Source organism: Anopheles stephensi, chromosome 2, assembly GCF_013141755.1.
Source record: "Anopheles stephensi strain Indian chromosome 2, UCI_ANSTEP_V1.0, whole genome shotgun sequence".
NCBI lineage: Eukaryota > Metazoa > Arthropoda > Insecta > Diptera > Culicidae > Anopheles > Anopheles stephensi.
The window spans coordinates 43,912,273-43,937,651 of record NC_050202.1 but is presented as its reverse complement, the minus strand read 5'-3'; the positions used below and the strand labels follow the sequence as shown (position 1 = coordinate 43,937,651).

General features: G+C 43.5%; 2 protein-coding genes across 16 annotated transcripts in view; one reads left to right on the top strand and one right to left on the bottom strand.

Annotated features, from left to right (window-relative positions):
- The window catches only part of LOC118507559 (allatostatin-A receptor), a 45,301-nt gene extending 31,930 nt beyond the window's left edge, over positions 1 to 13,371 (top strand). For 12 of the 13 annotated variants that reach the window (XM_036046162.1, XM_036046150.1, XM_036046160.1 and 9 more), the window contains 4 exons: positions 566 to 684; positions 4,441 to 4,516; positions 4,604 to 4,759; positions 5,183 to 7,758. In XM_036046162.1, the coding sequence (XP_035902055.1) occupies positions 566 to 684; positions 4,441 to 4,516; positions 4,604 to 4,759; positions 5,183 to 5,287 (456 nt within the window). In that variant the 3' untranslated portion in view covers positions 5,288 to 7,758. Of the gene's footprint in view, positions 1 to 565; positions 685 to 4,440; positions 4,517 to 4,603; positions 4,760 to 5,182; positions 7,759 to 13,248 lie in introns of those variants that run through there. The other variant, XR_004905666.1, reaches the window with a different exon arrangement.
- LOC118507558 lies at positions 8,653 to 24,305 on the bottom strand. Of its 3 annotated transcripts, none has more exons than XM_036046147.1 (5): positions 24,162 to 24,305; positions 15,488 to 17,558; positions 13,338 to 13,575; positions 10,213 to 10,298; positions 8,653 to 10,128 (listed from the first exon to the last, which is right to left on the bottom strand). In XM_036046147.1, the coding sequence occupies exons 2-5, from the start codon at positions 16,035 to 16,037 to the stop codon at positions 9,521 to 9,523; spliced, it is 1,482 nt and encodes a 493-aa protein (XP_035902040.1). In that variant the 5' UTR covers positions 16,038 to 17,558; positions 24,162 to 24,305; the 3' UTR covers positions 8,653 to 9,520. The 3 variants fall into 3 exon arrangements, with proteins under 3 accessions (XP_035902040.1, XP_035902042.1, XP_035902041.1); XM_036046149.1 differs by having other exon boundaries at positions 23,924 to 24,303; XM_036046148.1 differs by lacking the exon at positions 24,162 to 24,305 and adding an exon at positions 17,647 to 17,863.
- Positions 24,306 to 25,379: the final 1,074 nt, after the last annotated feature.

The window sequence follows — 25,379 nt, the reverse complement described above, 5'->3', positions numbered from 1 at the left end:
ACCTACTCAAAGTTGAACATATGTTGCTCAAAACGATTGTACGCATTAATTCTTATGATGCGTATTAATTGCTAATCTTATTGTTTTCACAACTGTTCAAATGTTTCAAGAATTTTATTAAAAAATGCTCTTCAAATCAAGGGTACATATTGACTATTAACTGACCCACAATAATCTATGCACTGAGCAAACCAGAACTCAAGTTTAGATTTTTATTTTTAATCTCATTTACATTTATATTATTATTTATTACCCCAACTTGATTGAAACATTCGCAACAAGTAATCAGTGTCCTAGCGTCCACGTAGCACAACGCAATGTAGACGCCTGCTCGTAGTCTCCACCGATATCAATGGTTCTCCCCTGCTCACCATCACATTTGCTCCTCCTGGGATCAACCTGTATTTGCCCTTGTCAAATCCACCCGTCCAGTGTAATCACTTCACCTGCCATCTTCTCGGACGCGCACGCATCATCTCCGTGTACGCGTGGCACACGCTCTGCTTGTGGCGCGTTTGTTTTCATGACTGAGTTTTCCGTTTCTTCTGCTTCCTCTATCCTTTAGGTGTCATTTTTCCTGTCATCGTACGTGGTACCTCTGTCACTAATATCGTTCCTGTACATGGGCATGCTGGCACGCCTATGGAAAGGTGCCCCCGGAGGTCGTGCATCAGCCGAATCCAGGTATGTGTACAGTACAGCTTGTTTTTTTGTTTTCTTCTTACATTTCCACAAGCCACGCGCACCTCCTGAAGAATATGTCAGCAATATATGAGCGGAAAAAAATCAACAACAAACCGTTATGACGGTATCTTCCCACGAGACAAGCCATAATGCCAGAAAATCATCACAATGCTGTTGGGGACATTTTGCGAAGCGTCAGCAAAGCCACCGGCCTGCCCTATTTAATGTGGCTGTCAACACGGCCGCTGCAGGCCCGATTACATCAATCTTGCTGCCTACCTGTTGTTTTCTTTCTCATCAGCAGACACACAGGAACCTGTAGCATATTTAGGACTGTCGTTTGGCTGATCAACCAATTTGGGTATTATTCAATTTTCTGTCCTCGCGGCCTTACCCTCTTGCTCCGTAATCGAGCTCCCTGATGCCGTTTCGCGCTTGTCTACCGTACTAGTACCATTAGACGGATCTTTACTTACTTCCACTTACCCTCAATGCTAGGCAATTGCTGTTTGGCCTGGGATGCGATACGCTGAAGTAACCGGTAATAGCATTCCATCATCTGTTTAAATATTTAAAAGTTTAATCTTTAATTTTTCAACATGCTGTTATTGTACCATCCTTCCTGCCTAGCATCCTTAGCGCAGCGGCCACTCACTCGCTCTTTGGATGTGCAGGGCCAACGTAACGTCGGCTTCCCAGCGACCTAGAACACCATTACCATTACACTTGCCACTGAAGTGTGTATTTAGGTGCACCAATTTGATTTACGTGCCATCAAAAAGTTAAAAGGACGAAGCTCAGTACATAAGGCCGCGTGAAGGTCCGTCAGACGCGCAAGGCTGCAGTGCGATGGGTGGATGTTGCTCAGAAGATGAGCATGTTTATGAGTCTTCATTAGAGCAATTTTAGCTGCTCCAAGATGGATACTAGTGAATGGGTGCACACAAAAAAACCCGCTAAATTACTCCACATGGTTCACGTTTGATGTGAAATACGGCGGTCGTTCGGGGCTAAGTAAAGTAGCTCTTGGTGTTAAACTATCATAGGTGAAAATTTTTTATATATCATAATAGGTCATTTTTGGTACTTCTTTGAGCTGAAAGTCAAAATTCAAGTTACATTGTATCCTATTTTGTGATAGATCGCTACTAATATTACAAAAAAATGGTTTAAGACTTTCAAAACTGTATAAAATCTTTATAAAAAAATATAAAATACGACTAAAATCCTCCCACATATTTTTATATATCTTTCTCAAAATATGGCAATTATCAGATGTTTATGCTAAACTAATGCAAAGAAGAAATCCATTTATAATTAAATGAAGAAAAATTTCCTCAAACGATCGATTTTTTCCAGCGTATTTACCAACAGATAAAAGATTAATTTTTCCACCACCCAGCAAATTTCTGTCCATCAATGCTCAGGGTTCTTGCTGATTGCATTACATTGATTGCCATCAGTTTTGCTGTGGTTGGGAATTGTTGTTTGAAGTGCGAAAAGTGTAAAGGCCCGCAGGCGGAAAAATCTTGCCCATGGACAACACAAGACTAGCTGCTATTCGACGGCGACGAACCAAACAACAGAAAGGAAAATGGTGTACGGCTATTCGAGCCATTATTGTAACTAATTGGCATGACCGTGTCCGAGTGCGCCCCTCGATTCAATCACCGGCAGGAATAGAAATTTAATTCAATTTATTGATAGCCGTATGTTGCACAATGTCAAAGAAACACGAACAGTACACAAAAATAACACAACGCAGGCTGACGCTTACAAAGATAGTTGAAAATAAAAAACCCCTCAGAGAGCAGCGTACCCACGTAAAAAGCGTCAGTAAAAGAATCGTTAAGAAAGTCCAAGCACCAATGGGAAGACGACAAACGGAGGGCTCTCGAAGCTCCATTCATTTTGATCATTGATTGCCGTGAATCAAAATGTATTTAACTATCAATTTCCATTAGAATACATGGCCCGTTATGTGAGGCCAAGCGCGAACTCTTTCATGTTCAAACGGTCATGGCAAGCGTCAACCACCAGGCGCCTCCATGTACGCAAGTGGAAGTGCCTTTGCTCAGAAGTGCAGCTTCAATTTCAACATGTTTAATACATGTATATGCTCCAGTTCGTTTTTGAACGTTTTTTTTAGTATGTTTTAGCACCGGTTCTATTTGTTTTCATTCCGGACAGTTTTGAAGGAAAGCAGCAAGCGTCCAAATCACGTACACGTGCTGAATATCCGCATCCGCATCACATCCCCTCCTGTCATAAACTAATTTATTTTCAAGCCCCTTACTCCCTGATACTTTTACACCATTGCATACTGGACGGATACCCAGTAGAAAAGGCCAGACGAATCACAACCACGGGTCACCTGTTGTATGTTTGCAAAGTGTGAACGGAAGAGCACGCAGCAGACATCACTTTCCTTTCCTCTTGCGCCGCTGCCTTCAGGCGATTCGTTGGCGTTCTATTGGCTTTGGGCCAATTTTCATCCAGCAGAATGTTGAGCTGCTGAATTGAAAGCGATATCGAACCGTTAAAGGGTGTGTCGATGCTACGCTCCAGCACCGGCACAATTCGAAACAGTAATAAATTCTGATCCAACACGGACACGGACTACTGCTGCACCGTCGAAGTGGACTCTTCTCGCATGATATGTGAGGCTTGCGAACGAAACCTACCACTACCACAAGTACAAGAACGGAACTATTTTCAAACCCGCTGGCCACCCTCGGATGACTCTTTTGAGGTCGGATAGTTTGTTTGCAAGGAGGGGGCAACGTCGGATGCTTTCGACCTATTTTTACATCTGGACGGAAATTCAGTTTGCAGCTCGAGAGTGGTACCACAACGACGAACCCGACCAGGCAATTATTTAAACAATGCCTACGGAACTTTGTGGTCAGTGAAACGTACTTTATAACTCTGTATCTGAGAGCTGGATGAAGTTGGCCTGGTGATGGTTCGGCACTATCAGGATGAAACTACCATATATGACCAGACCAGATCGGACCATCGGGCATCGTTAGTAGTTGCATAACGAGTTGATGCTGCTGAGAAAAACTGTACGCATTCGACCACACAAATGAACAATAATTGATCTAGGTCAGCATGGTTCGGTTTACTCCAATCGCTCAGTGTCATCAGTCGATTGCATCAGACATCCTCGGTATCTCTAACATCTGCTCTTGGTCATCAGTTTTCGAAATTACGGAGGGTTTGCAAAAAAGTAATGGATTAAAATACTGTTCATTTATTATTCATTTGATAAAAATTTTAGGATTATATAATTGTTCAATACTTCAATTTTATTATAAAACCTGGATTAGTTACTTATGTGCATGTACATGTTATGTCCTGTTATTACTCATGTGTCCTTGACATGAAAATTACTCAAAAAGTACCCATTCATAGCGACTTAAAATACACTCGACTTTCTGGTACACCCAACATTCCGCTCGCCAAAGTAGCACCTACTCAACAAAATGTAACGACGTAGTATAACGCATTCGAGTTGACTTAATCACTTTGTCACTAGTTCTCCCAGGAACGAGATGCTACCGTTCCGTACCTCCTGGAAGGAAGCCTTCCAAATAGAAACATGTCTATCGTGTGATGTATGTGCAAACATACCTTGACGCACATTTCCCTCACCCGGCGTTTTCATTCCGCAGCCACTTCCGTCCACATTTCTCCCCAAGACAATTTGCATCGACCGACATTCATTTAATCCTTTCCTTCTTCCCCGTGCAGGAGAGGCAAGAAGCGTGTAACCCGAATGGTCGTTGTTGTGGTGTTGGTTTTTGCCTTCTGTTGGTGTCCCATACAGGTAATGGGGTGTGGAGGAATAGGTGTAACCCGTTGAAAGGGAAAACTAATTGAACAAAAACCTTGTACTCGGTTTGCACGTGCTCAGGTGATCCTGCTGCTGAAGTCACTGAAGCTGTACGATCTGACCCACGCCAGCATCATCTTCCAGATCGTGTCACACGTGCTGGCCTACACCAACTCCTGCATCAACCCCGTACTGTACGCCTTTCTGTCGGACAACTTCCGGAAAGCGTTCCGCAAGGTAAGGTTCCCTTTTTGCGGTTTAGCCCAGTTTGAGTTGTTGGCCATTTGGAGTTCGTCAATTGTCGAAATGATTTATCGATTCTTGCAGATCATCTTTCACATCCTCCGTTCTCGGTTGCTACGATAACGATCGTCTCGATCGCTTTCCGTTGAGAATGTTATGTGTTTTTGTAAAAAAGTTAAAGCCTTCATTTTATGTTCCACTATGTTTCCTCGCACCCCATCACTCATTTACGGCACCCCCTTGCCACTTGCTTGCCCCTCAATACGCGTGCATCCCAGCGCGTGATTTATAGCCAATAAGAACACCATGGCCACCGTGGGCAATAAACAAACGGTTCGACCACTTTTCACAATGGTAACTAAAGAAAATGTTTCTTGTTCCATACTCTCTCACACGCACACACACACACGTTCGCAGGTCGTATGGTGTGGTAAGCCACCGCCACCAACCATCCCACCTGCCGCCCAAACCAAAACTACGCGCACCACCGGGAACGGCACATCGAACGCGGATGCCTTATGAGCGGAGGAACCGGCCGTCGACGAGGGCAGATTTATGGTGGAGAAGTACATCGAAATCGCGAGCGTCTGAGAGACGGCCTCCCGGCGTCCTCCTGCCGCTTCCGTTGCTCGGGAGCGTTTTGATTTTTTCTAAAACCATCCGAACGGAGGCCAACGCCACAGCGAACCAGAGGTCTGTAAATATTAATTTGTTTTGTTGTGTTGCTTGCATGAGGGCAACGGACAACCAAACAGAACTAGAGCGGCTAGATAAATACACTTGCCCAAATTTAAAGCATCTTGCGATCAACAAATAGCATTACCTCCTACCAGCACCCACACTACTAGTAGTATGACGCGGGTGAAAAACTTTGGCGATTATTCTAGAGCGCTTCTGCGAAGAGCGCAGAAGAATGCCAAACGCGTGCCGTATCCAGGCGATACCTCGAACACTCCACGAGACACCGCAGCTCTCGAGGTACCTCGTCCGACAGCCGAAGACCTCAGCTATCAGCCCCCTGAGTTCTTCGGACACGGAGGCCTGTCTGAGCTCGTGGTGGTCGTGGACTGTCGCTATCCGTCCTTCCGTCCTTCCTTCGCCCAGCGTCCTCCCAACGGCCCCGTTGCTCCAGACAGGTTTATCGGAATGCTCGCTAAATCGTGGTGGAATACTGCGGCTGATTGATTTGAGCGGCCAACCGGTGGCGATTGATTGCGTCAAACAATCTCCACACGGAGAGCACACCTTCCTGCTTCCACGGTTGCACCGCAATTCTGCAACTAAATGTAACATCTTCCCTGGAGGAGGTCTATGAGCGCATTAGAAGGTAGCAAGTAAACAAACAAACAAACGTACGCAGTTACTGTCGGGAACCACCATTTACGCCCGGATTGTTCCAGTAAAATCTGTGGCTGACATGAACGAGTGACAGTTGTGTTGTGATGTGCGGACCGTGACTCACACGATTTCATTACGTGCTCCCACTACCGCCCACTGGGAGCATGTAATGACATTGTTTCAGGGGTCGAGCCAAGGGCCGGCGAAATTGGAAGTGATAACGCCGACCTAATCCGCGTCTCCCGGATTTCTAATCAGTACGGCTAAACGCTTCCGGGGAGCGCTCAGAACGGGAGACTAATGGTTTTTGGTATGGTACCATCAGCAAGCAGTCGGAGCGCTGGGACGTGACGTTTGATTTGGTGTGACGCCGAAGCGCCGGCTACGGGCAGCAGATCGATGATTTCTAATTATAAGCCTATTAAGTAGTAAAAGTCTACTGTCTGCATCCAGCAGCGCCAAACCGCCCGAACGAGATAATCGCACGAGATGAAGTTCCTGCTTAATGATTAGAATATAGCCCTCCCGGGTGCTAAGGAAGCGTGCTCCCATTAGCAAATCGCACGCAGCAAATGGTCACGAACCGAAAAGTGATTTGCCTATCGACGCAGCGTACGATTGATGGTCATTAATTGCCGCTAGCTATTACGTCTAATTTCGTTCCGAATGCTCAAACAGCCGAATTCGAACACACTAAACCTGGTGCTAAATGATGTGTAAAACAGGTCCCACTGACATGAAGTCACAGTCCGAAATTATCTGCAGGTGTTGTGTGCCATGTTCCGTGTGCGGAAGTCGGGTACGCAAGATTTCCAGCGCTCCGCATCTTGTTGATTCCTGCATCCATTTCGCGACAACCTGCTGGGGCAATGGCGCATTTTATGGTGCCACAGATCATTAGCTCGTGCTCATCATTGTTTGCCACAATACCCGTGGTGCGCGAGCTGACGTCAGCGATGGACTGATGTTTCATCTGATCGTACATAAACAACCTGCCCGCGATACTGGACGATTTGGTGGACGAGAAGAACTGAAGTCCATTACACGCACCATGGGAGATGGGAGAGAAAGTAGATATTAATTTAATACAAACACGCATTCCGATGTGCGTGTGTCTAAAAGTTTAAACATCTACCAGTACATTTGTTACGCTCCAGTCAAGTGTCCGTGAGTGTAAATATGCCAACCACAATGTTCTAAAAGCACTTCAAACTTCTGTTATTGGTTGTTGTTAAAATACTAGGTAAAGATGGCATCTTCTGGTCATCCTGTCGGACCTGTTGCAAATTGAGGAAGCGATATCGGAATGTTTTGCGATGCAAGGAGTGCATTAAAAAGATCTTTTCTGTTTAAGATAAGCGTAAGAAAGTTTTTATATGTAAGAAGATCCATTTTATCTAACACTGGTTATATCAACTATTAACTAAGCTACCAACTCAACTGATCGCCATTAAACAATTGTGTAGTATAACTATGCAAACATCATTTTGTCTGGAATGTAATATATTTCAACTTCAATATGCTGTAAATCTGTCTCTCTCCTTTATATCATCGTAAAAATGAGGAGCAGAAATCTAATGTGTACAAAAAAATGTGTGTTTCGATATGATGTTACAAAAAAACACAATAAAATCTCAATTTTTACACGTCATTCACATGCTTCGTTTGCTATTTTTTGCCGTAAAAACATTTTGTTATAAATTTGGTTTTCTAAAGTTGTTTTTCTCTTGCGCTATCTTTAATGTACTTAGTTTTTGGAAACAATTTTTTACTGAAAAAAAATCTTGACTACACGGCCAGCCCGTCCTAAATGAATAAAAAAAAATCATGGCCTTTTTGATTAAGGTATGATTAAAATATGAAAGAATTGTCAAGCAGTATTCGAACATTCATTCAATGCATAATTTACACAACAAAATTTACATTCTGGAAACTGCATACGTAGTAAAGTAAAAATTATACAGATGTGTTCAGCATGTACTAATTAAACTAGCTCTCCTCCCGTGAATCATTAAAAACTATTCTTTTAATTATGTTTGATTGTGATTTATTTTTTTCTTCTTCTTCTTCTTTGGCACTACAACCTCGAGAGATCTCGGCCTGCCATTTCTGGCTTTCTGTTACTTAATTTTACCCGTAGAAAAGTAGTCAGCCTTAAGTACGGGGAGGCGATCTGGATGGGATTTGAACCCCGGCCCTGCCGTGTGAAGACCGGCGCCGCTGTTGCCTCGGCCACCAGACCGCCAGATTTAATTTTTTAATGTTTACTAATATTCACAACATAATAAACATTGAATACAAAGGTGTATTTCGATATTTCTACATACAAGGAGCATAAACATTGCAAATCCCTGCCATTTAAACAAATATGCTAGTGAAATATTTCAGGTTCGGTTCACGTGAAATGTTTCACTCGGCCAAATAGTTTCTGTTAATAACTCTAGATGGCGCTTTTCTGTTCAATATTACGAGAGAATCCAGTAACAACTTCATATTAAATCATTATTTACTCAATCATGTACAACAGAAAACACAACAACTTATGGACATTTGTGATTGACGACAGGTTTGTATTTCTATATGATAAAAAATAATATAATCTAGCCCTTCTTTGCCACAACAGCCGAAACAACATTAATATCCAGCCTGTGCAGCTGCACTGAGTAAAACTTACAATAACTCTATACATTAATCGCATCTTTCGGAAGTCGATTAATGTATTAAAAACGGTCGAATTGTTTTTTTGCCGTTTGATACGAAGCTGATTACACATTTTCATGAGTTTAAGGTACACAAATACGCACCGCGCAGTGCCAACAGTATCATCGACTCTGTTCCCTCTTCAACTAACTAAGCACAGCTACAATAAATACTCTTCTTAAACATTTACCACTCGCCGGTCCGGTAAGGGGCGTTTGAGCGCATTTTCTGTCCCCGAAATATCTAGCAGTATCTGCCCTACATGCTTCATGGTTTCCTACTAAATAAAAAGGCAAATTTGAGGCGAACATAATTTGTACAAATTTCTGTGCAACGTGTCTAGCACATTACAAGACGAGCTGCAACGCGTTCTTTAAAATAATCTTAACGAAATTCGGAGGTTTCGTGTAAAACTTGTCTCTTCTTTTAATTCCCCAACGTAACTGAGGGAATAACCCAGTCTTCGAACGAATCAGAATCTTTCGCTCCTTTGAATTCGCATAGCTTTTCTGTAGGATTCGCAGTCTTTTCGATAGCAAGAATATTTCTTTGAAAAAAATATCCAACTTCGAATCGTCCTTATTGCGCTTTACATGGTACATAAACAACGGACTAAACGTATCGCAAAAACCGCCGATACGCCAAGTGTTCTATGTGGTTATCTCCATACATCGACCAACAGTTTATTAACGGTTTTATTGCGGTGGGTCACAACGGTCAAACCAATGTCGACAGTTCGTGAGGCGAGTTGGCAGTTGTAACATTGCTCATGTCTAGGTTATTGTTATTGTTAGCGCCGCTGCCAGGCATGCCGGGACTGACCGACCCAGACGCATCCCGGTTTAGCAACGAACCGATGACCTTCGGCGTCGGTGGTGTAGCCGTGGCTGCCCGTACTCCCGCATACGGTGGCGGAACGTAGGAATGGTTGAAGCTGATGTGCGAATGGTTCCCGGACAGGGGCGTCACCGGAGTTAGCTGTGTGATCGGTGTCGTGTGGCTCGTCTGTGAGTTGTGAGTGAGCGGCGTGTGGTTGTGGTTGCTGTACACGTGGTTCAGACTGATGTGGTGATGCGCGCCCGGTGCATGGCCGTTCTGGTACTGGTGGGCCGCGGCAGCTGTTGCCGATATCGTGCTTATCTGTGGCGAAAGGGTTAGATTTAGGTTGAGCGGCGTCTGCCGGACACTGATCGTCTTTTCCCGCTGCCAGACGAACACGTTGTGCACCATAGCACCACCGCAAAACACGATCCCAACGCCGATTAGTATGCTGGTCACGATGGCCGGCGTCGAGTGGAACTGGGTGAATGTGTACAGGATGATACCTATAATGGAGAGGAAGGGGAAAACCAATTATCAGAAAAACCAATAGACTGCTAGCGATTTCAATTTTACGCAACATTACTTACCGGTCAAAAATATTGGTATCGAAATAAAAAATCCACCAACGGCACACACGCGACTAACGCTGGACTTCTGTAAGTACTTGTTCCCCCTGGAAAATTAGAAAGAAACTGAAATTAGTAAAAATGGAAAACAATAACGAGAACTAGTAACTCTTTTTACTTTTAATAACAAATTTCCTTCTAACGAATACAGACAAAATATTACAGCCTTATAAGTAGATTTGGAGCGGTTATGTTCAAAATATTCGAACCCCAGACCTGCCGTGTAAAGACCGGCACCGAAGCCGCATTTACTACCAGGCTACCCCGATCATATAGTTAGAGCATCCAGTTAAACGATGCAGACTACCCTGGAGGAGTCAGACATTGTTATAGAATACTCGCTTCCCATGTGTTAAGTGATCATAATGAATACCTCAAGAGGCCTCGGTCCGCCATTTGTAGCTTGCTTTGACTTAGTTTTACGGAAAGATTGATTAATTTGATTCCCGGTTCTGTCGTGTGATAATCTTGGCCACTATCATCTCGGCCATCGGACCTACCAAAGTAGCTGATAATGGTGCTCGAACATATTTTTTGACAATGAGCGTGTCGTTCATAGAAGAGATCTTAGAACACACCTCAGCAGCTACCATTTGATTTTTTAGAATCGATCAAAAATGTTATCTACGACGCTCTACTATTTGATTTCTTTTTTTCAGTGCATACCTTGCTAAAACTAAATGCAACAAATACACTACACTGATGCAAACTTTCTCCCATTTACAAAGATTACCCTATGTTGCACATTCCTCAACAACACCAATCCGTTCACGGATGGATGCAACGCACTAATTTATCTATAATTAAATCTTAAATCCCAAAGGCGCTCTGCCATCTGCTCGCTGCCGATCCGTCTTAATCGATCTCATTCCGTTCCGAACCGTTTAGCTAATGAATCAATAAAACCACACGTTCAACAACGAACAAAACGGGCGCTCGTACTCGTACTCGGAATGTGCTAATAATACACGAAACGGGCGAAGCCCTACTAGCTACAGCAAGTTTCAAAGAAAACACTAACCCCATATACAGAGGGAGCATGCGATAGGGGGTGAACGGGGCAAAGGGAGCCACATAAACATGGATCAAAACTTCGGGCGGCTAAAACCGGCCCTGGTGGACCTGCTGGTATCCGGATTAGTCTTGCACCGGTCGACCGTATCACATCAAGGGTAATGCAACAATGCAACACATTCTACTAAAGGAGCGCACTACGCAATCACACCAGCGGAACGTAATCCTTTCACGTATGGTAATCGAATTAATGTGTGTACCGGGAGAGGTAATGCCGTGTTCAAGGAATCGAACATGCCAACATCCGAGGTCAGTTATGTAAGCTTGATAAAATTGCTTTCGAGTTGTGAGATTTGTTAGTGAAATGCTAGGAGTGTGGTGTTGATGTAGGTCGACAGGTTAATCCCAGGTTTGATTTATTGTGGACCCGATTTTCCAACATGGGTGCCAACACTTTTGAAACCAATTTCCATACCAAATTGGTAGACTATCTAGCTCAGCAAACTGAAAACTCAATCAACTTTGTAGATAGTTTTGTGTCATACCAGGAATCGAACCATAAGAAATACACCAGCAAATCGGGCATAACATCTTCTTCCCGATATCCCGATCGCTATATACCTATCGCGGTGTGTACCTAGATCGACCACAAACAACTCAATATCTCGCATCATCTCAGGTACAGCAGGTGCTGCATGCTGGCGCATGGGATAAATTTAGTTGCCGAAACAGAATGGAGAAAAAAAAAACCCCACTAAAAGAACCTCCCAAAAAGCAACCCAAAACGCAAGGAATGTAACCCTTTCGTTGGCCTTTTTTCTCGTTCAAACTCTCCAAACCGAGCGAGCTTAAAGGTTCCGTTCCTCAGCCACCCTCAGTGCCGTCTCATTAAAGATTACAATCGCGAACCAAACAAACGCCGACCAAAACGGTACTTTTGCCGGTCGGTGTTACGCGCGCTTACTGCTGGTAATAAATTAAAAATTTCGTTCCTCAATCCTCAGTGCGGTTCGGTTCGGCGAGAACATGGCAGGAGACAGGGTGCCGCGAGGGTGGTGGTAAGCAGACAAAATTGTTCGATTGCTGCTTGTTAGTTGCAATTGGATGTGGAGTCTATGGCGAAGGCGAAAATAAAACCCCGCAACGCATCAACACACCATACGCTGGGAAAATGAGCATGCTTAACGCTGTAACTAGCGCTGCAGACTAACAGACCCAGCCGTCAGTAAAGTAAAATTCATCAGAAATATTAACCTTGCCTAGTGTGGTGCTTCCGTTTTTTTTTTTTTTTTTTTGGCGGCCACACGCTATCCGAAAAAAGTTCTTTTAAACACAAAAAAAAATAATGGCAAAACTGTCTCAAACTTCCAATCTACGCAACCCTCTTGTTTCTTTTTTGTGGTGCAAGGTGCATTAACCGTCACCAGGACGTAAGGGCCTAATTTATTTCCCTTCATTCTGTACTCGTTCTTTAGCTTTAGTTTTCACGGTTCGGTGGACATTTTCCGTTAAATGGTAAAAAAGCTACCACGTGCGCCAGCAAAAGTATTTGTCGTATCACCTTTCCACGCTTAATGGAAACCAACGAAAAACTTCTAAATTAAAAGGACAGCAAAAAGGGTATTTTTCGAGTGAGAGGAACAATGGAAGCTCAATCTTCTCTCAGATGAGCAGCTATGTTCTGTAAGGAATACTCAAAAAAGATGAAAATGCAGCACGTGTTTGAATCGTTATTGTTATTACTGCTAGAAAGAGTTTCTTATCGATGTCCTGTTGACCGAGCCGGGGACCATGATGACTGGTGTGCTCAATAAAAAGGGGAACCAAATAAAACCGATCCTTTACCCTCTCCGAGCTGGTCTAACTTAAGAACCCCCTACACATATTTGCCCTCCTGCCATGGACGCACACACACCTAATGAACAGGACGCAGAAAAAGAATGTTCGAACGATTGTATTCTTTTTTTTTTTTTATTCATATAGAACGGCCTGGCCGTATTGCTAACGATTGTATTCTTCAACAACAGCAAATATGCACCCCTCGGGATGCGTTTGTAACAAACACAACTTACCTTCCGGTCGTGGCAGGTGCGCGGACCAGCTTGACAGCGAACAGGAACTGAATGGCACACACCAGCAGGCAACACAGGTTCAGCGACAGCGACAGCGCGCACAGGGCCAACGTCACGTCGTACACGATGGCGTAATCCTCCAGGACGGCGGGACCGATTGTCGGTGGCGGTGGATCACGGCCACCGGGTGATATTTTCAGCAGAAATATCAACGAAAGCAAAGCCAACAGAAGTGACACTGTATGGGTACGAATCATCCGGTCCAGGTCCAGATGGTTGGTAGGAACGATTGTAGCACAAAACCAGCATACATGAAATGAAATAGAAAAAGATGAATGAGTTTCGTTAGTCGTATCGTCGGTCTATGTTTGTCCATTTATTCGTGGGTAACGGTGTGTGAATGTGTGTGTACATGCTTTTTTTGAAAGAAAAACACCACCCTACATCTTGAAGCTGTTGATCCCGCATGAAAAACAACGAACGAAACAAATAAAATCTTTGACCCATCGGAAGAACCATAAACCAATTAGCTCAAACGGAATCTAGCAGGAGCAATGGGAACGGTTAATGTCAGTAAGATGTCTAAAAGGTAAAGCAAACGGACGAAGAGAAGGATCTCGCTACATCCAATAATCGATGGTAATTGATTTAAAAGCTGTGAGTGGAAAGTTTGAAATTCTTACGACGGTTTGGAAAGGCTCTTGAGCGTTTGCTTAAGTACAATGACATCTTAGGTTTTCGATGGCATCATTTTGGGGATTATACAGTAAACATTTATCGTTTTAACTATCCTTTTTTACTACAGTAAGAGCATACAATAAATGTAACGTTTCCGATGATTAAACTGAGAATTGATGCTTACTAATCGCTTAAACTTTATTGTAAATTGCAAGAACTCTTTACAGCGTGAGATGTTAGTGTACTTAGAAAGGAAGTAGCTGCTTGACTTGAGCCCTGGGGATTCAATTTTTCAAGTCTTCGCCATTACTGCAACTGTTATAATAATAAGGCCACAAGTAAGGATAGAGTGTTTCAAATTAGGTAAAACACATTATTATGGACGTCAGCCGCTAAGTTGTTGTAAGTTGAGAACAACTATATACAAAACGTAGCCGACATTCACAGCTCATTTGCTAGTTCAAATTTGTTCGTTGCAGTTTTGAAATCACCTTAATATTTAATTAAATGTTTCATTAAAATGCCCGAAGTAGCCTAAATGCCCCATCGAGTCTGTGTGCAATTTGATAAGTTAAACTCAATGCATGTGCCGTTTAATTTGAATCTAGGATGTTAAGTAAAAAACCAGATTCCTTCCTGCTCACTACCCACACTAATGCGAAGTTTAAAAATGGCCGTAGGTGGCTGACGTGCAATATAACCAGAATACGCCTCTGTTAGAGGACGTGTCCTTGCATTTTTTCATTATTCCACATACTTGTTCGCCGAATGGAGGAATCATATGGAGCGATGTGGGAGTTTTAAACTAATTCCTGTACTCTTTGTTCTTTGCATAGTGTTGTAATACCACACAATTTTTCGTTTCTTACTTACTTATAAAAATACTTTTTTAAATATATCGTACAACTACATGCTACTTCGAAGCACGATGCCACTATATGCGCTCAAGAGCCCCAAAAATTTAGACATAATACTAACACATACTTCCAACATAACAATCAGAATTTTCAAAAATGACTAGACAAACATTTGAATGGAGTGGTAATAAACGAAACAACAGCTGTGCATATAGCGAACACATCTTCCATACTGGGCAGAACCATGTTCCAACAGTGACACAACAAAGTGTGTGTATGTTGTTCTGCAATCTCCAACGACACGCTTGATTTGCACTTTCCTATTGCCTTTCCGTTTTTCAACTGTGTTTCCCCAAAAATAGCACTGCTCACCAAAGCAAAATAGCAACAAGAAAAAAACCCTTTAGCTTAAGGCCTGGGAAATCATTTTGGTGGCGCTTGCGGGAACACTTTAGCCGACAAGCACTATGAGTCAGCTTATTCCTGTGACCATCTGGAGCATCATGAGAAACATGTTGCTTCCAACAAATGGATTCCTCTCCAGAAAAGAATGACGTCATCATCATCATCATGAGCATCATCACACAGTTACACCCAGCGTACGATAACACATACCCAAACACAGCAACCCGAGACTGGTCAATGCTTCCCGTGCTCCTAACCGGTCCTTGTTCATGTTGATCGTGCTGCTGAGGATGTTGTTATTCGTCGTCGAGTTGTTGTGATTGAATCCGGCCAGACCCATCGCTCCACCGCCACCCCCTCCTCCTCCGCCGCCGCCGCCGCCGCCGCCAACTCCACCGATCGCACCGTTGCCCAACGCAACCGACAAACCGCTGAGGGCGGACGCGTTGTGTAGGAGGTTGTTGGTGTTGTTGTTGTTGTTGTTGCCGGTCCCATTGCCGGTGGACGGTGTGATGAAGGAGGATGAGAGCAGTGTCCGTCCCGGTGGTCCGCCGTTCATGTGTTTCGTTCCGACTGCACCGGATGGCCCGGTGTTGGTCGAGTTGACCGTAGCGGCCGAGCTGGCCGACACGGTGGACACGTTCAGGGGTGGTATGGGTCGACCGAGACCTCCTCCACCACCACCACCACCGCCGGCCGTACCGCGCATCGAACGGTTTTGGCCCGTCGTTACGGGCCCGGTATGTATGTGTTTTAGCATTGAACATGTAATGGATCGGTCCGTCCGGGCGCTCGAAAATGTAGCCTCCCCGGGTTTCGCTCGTGTTGGACGGCTTTTCTATCGCAAGCTCATGTTCACTTTTGCGATGTCACGTACGCACGCATCAAAGGCCGGCACTACATACCGATCGTAACTAATCGGAACCTGGAACCAAACCTAAACTAGCACACTGTTTCACTCCACCGATCGCCCGTGATTTTTGTTTTTTCTCCAGGGTGATAGCTCGATCAACAAATGCACAGGTGGCCTTGATCGCAATAAACGCTTGACATTTCTAGCTTATATTATGCGGGCATAAACAACACCAACATCGTCATATACTGACGAATCGTTTTATCCTGGACACCACTCTTCTGCTCGGTTAACTTGGCTATGTTGCGTAGGTTTCTCAAATTGCTTCCCTTTGCCCAGATCAATTTCACTCGCAACAAGACAGCAAAAAAACACTCACACAAAATAACTTAAAATCACCAATGAAGCAGCACGCGATAAACACGTAGCATCTCAGCGGAGAGAACGAGACTTGTTTGCTTCTTCGAGCAGCATCCAACGAGCGAACGAATGTGTGTGAGATGGAATTAACGCAGTGGAATTACACGGCCCGAGAACACCTTAACTTCCCAAGCGAACTGGTAGGCAGATTGTAACGGAACTTTCACGATTCTGAATTGCAATACGCCACTGTCACTATCGAAACTGGCAGGGGCTTTTCACGAGTCGAAAAGACCATCCAATAGCACTTTGCACTCAAAGTGACACTATCAATTCAGCATCCCCAAAGGCATAAAATCAACTATTTTATCGGCACTGTACACTCACACAAACTCGTCTGAGAAGCACTTCATTTCACCACACGATCGATCGTCTCACGGAAGCACAGCACTATCGAACACAAATTAGTACGAATCGTACGGCCTATCGCTCATCTTAATCGGTGTGTTAATATTACTACCAACTGTGAACTTTTCTTTGGCCGAGATGGTTTCGCTTCTTTCGCCGTTCACGCCGCGCTAGATTCCGTTCCGATCGAGCACTGGTAAATGTACCACGTCACAGAAGCGTTGCCGGAGCAACCGCGTTCGAGCCGCAACAAGAAGCTACCACGTTCGAAGGGAGTCTGAACCGTTGCGACGACCACTACGACACACCGAGACGAACTGGTTCTGTCTCTCGCGAGAGTCACGCGTTTCTCCCGCCGGGCTGGGTTGAGCGTGGATCGCGCGCGCGGTCTTAGCAGTCGAATGGAATTGGGATCGCGGGTTTCCACCCTCGGCGCGATCCTCGACGTCTCGAATGCTGCAACCGTTCGGGTTTTGGTGGTGAGCGTTTTTGCACGCCCTAACAACACGGCTTCCTCGGAGCTGTCTATTTTGCTGCGATCGATGTCCGGAAAGATGCCAGGATGATGCTGACGATCATGCCGCCCAACGACTCAACGATGGAGCTCCCGATTCTTGGCGCACCCTGCACAAATGGTAGGACAGCAGAAGGGTGTCGTATCTGTGGAAAGAATGCGGTTGCAGGGAAGAAGAATGAGCTAAAGAATAACAACAACAACGACAGGCTCGATGGAAAACTGGAATCGCACCATGAGCGAACGAGACCGCTGCCTTTCCATTCAGAAGCGTCCACAACATTGGAGTGGAAAGAATGACCGATCGAGTGGTTGGTTGGCCGTGGTTACTACGTAGAAGAAACTCATGAACCAGCCACGTCTTTTGGCCGCCTTTCCCACGGGCATCCACTTCCTTGCATTGAAGGTGGTATGTTTGTGTATGCGTGTGACCGCGTAGGGCGCGCACAGGTAGAAGCCGTCCGTTCTGTCTTCCCTTTCGGGTGGCCACGAGAAGAGAGCGTTTAAGATGTTGAGTCTGGGCTCGAGCCAGAATGGGAAAAGAAGGTATTTTACCTTCCGTCTTATGCCCAATCCGTCTTGCGAGAGAGAGAGAGAAAAGATCATGTATTTGTCGAGGTGAGTTGCGGCGATGTATCGTCTCGACGAAAGGCCTCTGAAAGCTCTTCCGCAGAGTAGGCTCTTTCTCTCAAATTGCCATTCCTGCTTGTGGTTCTTTGCCGTAGATTTAAGTTACCAACATCAAGACACAGCAGCCCGCACCCGAACCGGTAATATGTGTCAAACATGCCACACAGTTTTCCTGTTCCGAATTGCTTTTTTTCTGTTATTGCAAAGATCATAAACATTTACGATTTCCGAGCGGGAACAAGATGACGATCGAGGGCAGTACAGTAACCAGAAAAAAAGCGAAATTGTTTAACCAGCTCCGTTACGACTTATTACGCTTTTCAACGCTTATGAGAAGATCGGTATTAGTGGTCGCAAGTAAACCTTCTAACGAATCGGAACAGACACTTTAAAGTGGCTGTGCAAAAAGGCACACTGGAACTGGGCACATGTTGATCTCTTTCTCCGCATTCCACAAGACATTTTTCGCGCGCTTTGCTTTCTATCTCACTTTTCCGTTGCTTTGCGCAGGAACACGGCTGAACGATGTTCTTCGAGGTGCTACCATACTCATACACACACACAATCCCAAACCCATACGTTGGTGTGTGAGTAAAAGGTCATCCCTTGATCATCATGTTCGTCCGATAACGGTTGACCGGGAGATCCTTCGGCACGATTCTTTTTCACCTGCTGCAGCTACCTGTAACCTGCAGTTTCTTCGCCACCTTCGGTGTTTTTTTTCCTGCAAGTGGAAAAAGATCGGGACGAAAGATGCATTCGTACGACAAGCAAAGTAACAGTGCAACTCAATCGTGCTGAGTAAGGTGTTTTCGCATCTCGCATCTCGTGTTGGTATCATTTTATACCGATTGAAAGGTCTTTGCGTGCATCCATCATCATCACCTTCATTATCTACCCCGTAGAAATGGGGAAGAAAAACGTACATTAACCCTTTGAGGTATAGTTTGTTTCGTATTTGGTAAAACGAGATACCAAAAGTAATTTGCAATATTTTTTTCTGTTAAATAATCTTTAAAGCCTGATGAATTATGAAGTAGATTTTCAATAGAATCTTTTCTTTCTTGGCACTACAACTTCGAGAGGTCTCGGCCTGCCATTTCTGGCTTTCTGTGACTTGGTTTTCACCCATAGCAAAGTAGTCAGCCCTGCGTACGGGGAGGCGGTCTGGATGGGATTTGAGCCCCGGTCCTGCCGTATGAAGATCGGCGCCGTTGTCGCCTCAGCCACCGTATCGCCCCAAATATATTTCCAATAGAATATGAACCGCAAAAAATCGATTTATTTTATAAATCTTCAAACATTGGAAAGCCTCAAGGTGCAGTTCAATTACGCACAATATCCATTTTCGTTTTACCTCGAACAGTCGAAACCCTTGAACCATAATTGCAGTGTAATGTTTGGTGAGTTTGGTGACACCGTTTGGAGCACAACGGTGCCCGCTTCCGTCAGTTGCAGATGAATGGCTTCAATACCGGTTACAAAGCAACCTCATGGGCCATAACCATACCCGAAAGCTAATAATGAAGGGGGGAAAGCCTTTAAACACCATTCTTCTTCCACCATTCAACATCCTACTGGCCAATGAACTGTACCACTGTCCAGTAACTCAATCAAATTTTGTGCGCTCAAAAACAAGGAAGGCAACCGGAAAGTAAACGAAACATTTCGGAACACATAGCACGGAACCACCACCACTAGCGGTGCATCTCCCAACAAACTGCACCGGCCTGCACCGGTTGATGTTGAGTTCGTTTGTTTACACAGTTCGTTCCGAATATTTTCGAACCGAGTGAGTCGGAGTTTTGGGGTTTTGTTTTATGGTTAGTGCGTTACAACATTCCTATCCGGCGTTTACTTTTTTGATGAAGGTGAAGCAACCTCATCTGATGCGAAAGTTCTTTGATTTAGTCGTCGTGAGAGGTTGCATAACTAACCTATATTTTAGAAAAAAAGGGACCAGTTGAAAATTGTCTTCTAGCAACGTTGCTTGAGTGAATTTTGTAAGCTAAATTAACAAAAAAAAATATCTATTTTACTGTTACCTCTGAACAGCACACCTTCACTTCTTAAAGATGCAAAATTACACAATTTGGTAGCGCTCTCCGATTGAAGAGGTTTTTTTTCTAATCCACTCTACGGATTCAAATTTAAAACCCCACCACCGTTAGGCAAGGCGACCGACATCCGTACCGAATAGTTTTAAAAATATGTCATTCATTAGTGATAGCACCGACTCCCGTTTCGAATCAAATTATCCAGTAGGCTTGAATTGAATCCACTACCGTTACACTTCTGCAGGTTCACAGAATAAAGTCATCCAAATTTGAAACGCTCAACCATCAGGCCCATTATTACCCACAGCTCATTAAAATACGTATGCCATAAAAATGGTGGCCTTACCGACGGCGGCCGAGAAAAAGGTCACCATTGCGTACACATCTTCCGTCGGTCAAATCATCTTCACACCTTGCGCAATCCCTTGATGAACCTGAACTCACCAGCTCAAAACTCATCCAACTAATATTTTTCCAAACGAGCCCGCTTCTAATACTTACAAATGTCTGTGTTTTGGAAGAGTGTTTTTTGTATTTGTTTCTCAACGAAATAGAAACACATTCCGTCGCATCGCCACGATTGGTGGGGAATGTTGGGGACCAATTCATTACATTCAGTGCAGGCCAGATTTTCCACGATCTCCAACTGACCTTACTGACGGTAGTGGGTGATGCAAGGCAGGTGTTTTTTTCCAGGTCGATTCTGGGTCCGAAGAGCCGAAGGATTTATGATAATGGCCGTGTCTCTTCTGCCGTTGCTGCAACCTGTACCGAATGGCATAACCGTAGCACGACGGCCACTACGCTAAATACAATAATTGAATCCGAGAGTTGGGAACGATGGGAAAAAATGTTAAAGCAATTCCTCTCTCTCTGCTAATGATAAGCTGGCCTGTGTACGGTGGAAACAGCAAACCATTTCTACCTTCATTTTCTTCACGAAGTTGGCCATAGGCGCTGTACGAATATCTGCATCGACCATGAGGTCTCCAACTCTTCCACTACCGAGAACTTCACGGTGGAGCTGTTCCAAATCAAATGTTGGCTGGGAAAAAGTTATGAAATCAGAAGTCACTGTTACCCCAGTTCAGATGTAATGCCGGAAGCGATTGAGTGACAATTATTGTTCCATGCTGAAATGTGAATGATTACGGAGGACGCTGCAAGAGTAGCCGAGATGCTTGAGATAAATACTTAGTAAATCGTTATGCCGGTATGGAATGGTGTTCATCACTTTTGGGTCTTTACTCATTACTCATTTGCTCAATTTTCCGTCAATTTTGTTATATACCGTTTTTATAGAAAAAACGTTTTTTTCTATTTTATTAATAGTTAAAGAGTGCATCATCTCACTCCATGCTATGGATTGTAGAATGTATTTTCCCTCACGTCTGGGTGCAACAAAAAAATGTCGGCAAAAGACTGTGCCCAACCCCTTGTACCAGATAGAAGATAGCCAGCACAATTAAGCTGACCGACCATAGTGGGAACATCGCATCATCGCGAAAGAACAGTAAACTAAAGACAGGGAAAAACACATACCCAACCCCATGTACAGCGAGCAAACTGTCCAGCGGACATCGGTTAAACCATGGGCGAGTTTGACCGGAAACCGGAAAGCTTCTCGTTCCACACGGGGTCTTTGCACCTGATCGGTCAGCAGCGTAGGAAAATTGTTCCTTTAGCGACGACCAGCATGCATATGAGCGGAACGTGAAAAATCCGGCCACCTAAACACAGCGTGCGCGCGCGCGCTGTCTCGGGCCAGTAATATGCTGCGACTTGCAGCCATCCTCCGCGGTTCGCTTGCTCAATCAGGAGGAAATGAAATAGAACAAACAGGTCTATAATCTGTGCTGGCGCATAATTAATTCTACGGCTATGCCAATCTATATTCTAGCATCATTAAATCGGGTCCCATCCCCACCCCGACGCCGTCCTCTAGCCAGATGATGCGATCCAGTAATTGAAACAACACCTAAGCACGTAACCTCTATTGCGCGTACTGCTTCTTTCGTGTTTTTTTCAATTTCTTCTTACCTCTTTTTTGCTCACCCATTTCCAACATGATTGACTGCTCTATTTTCCACCTGTCCCTGAATCTGAATAGCAAGCATCATATACTGTTACTGGAGGAAAAAGACAACCCCGACGAGCAAAAAAAACTGGGAAGAGTCAATACAAATTACGTAGGAAAATAAGACAGATGCCGCCATAAACTGGATTGCTGAATGGTTGGTAATAATTATGTGCAATAGGAAAATTAAAAGGAACTGAACGATTGATGAATGTCCATACAGACGGAACCTGAGATGGGCTGTGTTGTGATTAATAAATAGAAAATCACAAAGGTTTCCAAACAACTGCTGTTTTATTATTAACGACAGTTAATGGTTAAAGACAACGAATACAAATTTTGGTATAAAAAATTTGCCATTTTTTGTAACATGAGGTAAATACTATCATCTTGCTAGCTTGCGTTATGGAACCAGCAATATTTTGACCCGCAGACTCTACCACTATTCTGCAAAACAAGACTATCAACCAGACACTGTATAATGTTATGTACTATGGTTGGTAACCTACTTTTTCCCTGTTTATAATTTCCATACATAATCAAGGATGTAATATTCACCTCTCCGGTGTAATGTTACCTCTCATGTGTACATGAGTACAGCAAAGATGATAATTATCCCGTTGTTGTACTTAATGAGCGTTTAATAAAACAGGTTTTGTGAAAGATCCTGTATTACGGAACATAAGAGACCAAACAGAGCAATAAATAGTTCTATAAAGCAAATTTTCCATATTAATATCTCTTGAAAATGCTCCGCCGTGCTACGTGCCCATAGCTAAACGAGGTTGTTTTGGACGTGTTACCATTCATTAAACGGTTATTTTAACACCTTCCGCGAGTTCAACACCGGCTTCTCCGAGCAGCAGTAACAGATCATTTTGCTGATTCATAAATTGATTAATCGCTTTGGTCTGATAGTTTGCTAGCAATTATTCAATTCATCCAATCCATCCAGTTGCTTCAAAACCGCTTTGCCGATCGCTACAAACCGTACCAGCGGCAGCTAGCGCTGGAGTGTAAGTGTGGATGTATGTAAAAACCAAAATATGCTTAAAAGGCATTACGAAAATGTTGCCTGTCAATGGGGGGAGGGTAGAACGAAGATTTCAACAAGAAACCGGCAAGCGCACATAACTTGGCTTGGATTTCAGAAAAACCGGTTTCGCTGAATTCGGCTCATTTTTGGCAATATCATAATGAAGGAAACCACTCCAACACCGGTTAACCGCGGGCCTTTATACCTCGGGTACGGGTATACGATCGTAGGGGAGATGACTAGCGGAAGCTATAACATTTTAAGCTTTTACTAAACAGACGGACATTAATTTTATGATAATAGCTGTTTTTTTGGATTATAATAGAAGAATACAATTAGTAGTTTCGTGAGGGACACAAAATATGGCTCCATTTACTCAACAACGTAAGTTGAAAGAATTTTCCTAGATGATCACATTATTCTTCTTGTTCTTTAGTTACTATCTTGCGCACAGTGATCTTTTATTGCTGTTTACAAAGCCGATGTTCCTCTACAAAACGATCCCCTCGAAAATGCAAGAGGCGTTCAGTGCGAGCTTGCCATTTTAACAGCTTAAGGCAAATAGTTACATTGGTATGAAGACATTCACATTCGTTTGGTATACCGTTCCCTCCACAAATAAATCCATAACATCCCGACTGCATCTTCCGACCGGCAGTAATAAAACGACACCCAGATTAACACTGTTTGCTGTTTGCCTAACACACGCACCTGCATGAATCTGTTTATTTTGCATGTTTATTTCAACAAAGATGCACCAAGAAAGCGAGTAGGCAGATGTCCTGTAATGTTAATACACTTTGCAAAGAAAGACGAGTATTCTTCCGCATTTTAAAGTTACACATTATAAAACAACCACTGTAATAAGCTCCCAAAAACATGAAGTACGTCTAGTTAAAAGTCAAAAGTAAAATGTAGAGCAACCGTATTTTTATAGCTCTTTACGCACCCTTACTATTGCGCCCTTTTAATCAACGGAACCGCCACGACACACAAAACAGAAATCAAAAAAAGCGACCACCTCACAACAATATACGCGCGAGACAGATAAAAACGACCGTTACAACGCGCGCCACGCGCAACAACTGCGCTCACGAGCAAACCGAACCGTTTGTGATCACAACATTAAACTCACGCAAAGGGGGAAACCAAGTGCGCTTGCTGAGGCAATGCTCTGTTTATTGGGAGAAGCAACAAAGGCGAATATATTTAACAAATAATTTATTTTTGAGAAAATTATTATTAAAAATATTTGCTACGGTGTTTTTTTAACTACAAGTTATAAGAAGCCAAACTTTAACATAGACGATTATAATGTTAGACGATAATGTGTTTTGATTGCATGTTACACTATGTCATGGTTGTTAATACATATTTTTACTTTCTGTCTGTTAAATGATTAATTTACAGTCAAACTATCATAACCCACAATTAATCATTATATTCACACCAAGAATTCGACGTGTACGGGTATGTCCTGTCCGTTACCCATAGTGCGGCGTTTCTCTCATTTCCGCTCTGTTCGCTCTTCACTCTATAGCTCACATTTTTCTCTCGTTATGTATGTTGTGACCAATACCGTAGAAAAAAAAGCACACACAGTGTGGGTAAATGCATGCAAATTTTCCTGAATGAAAATTGTGTTATGAGAAAGTGAACATGTTATAGAAAAATAGCAACAATCTTACTAGTTTGATTTATTTTTATTCATGAAGGACGGTCTGGCCGCATTGCTATTAGTTTATAAATAATAATAAAATAATAATACATAACTTGTGAATTTTTAATTAATAATACATAAAAATCTGCACATTTAAACAATTTTTTATTGTTTAGCTGTATATTTCAGTTAACCCGTTATCAAAAATGGTCTTTGACTGGACCATCAATGCTATCGGAAGGTTTCAAAGGATTTTACAAAGCACGCGGTCTGCAACAAATTGGAATACAGATATAAAGTACTTTTCTAGCTACATCACGCTAGTGAAGGACTGATGTGGTCGGATTCATCTGAAATAAAATATTGTAGGATCGGTGTTCAATGGTGCATGTGTTAGAGGCACCGATCTTCACACGGCAGGACCGAAATTCTTAATCCACCACGGTCGTCTCTCGCGATACGCAGAACTGTGACCAGCTATCCAGCTATGGGTAATATTAGGTCAAG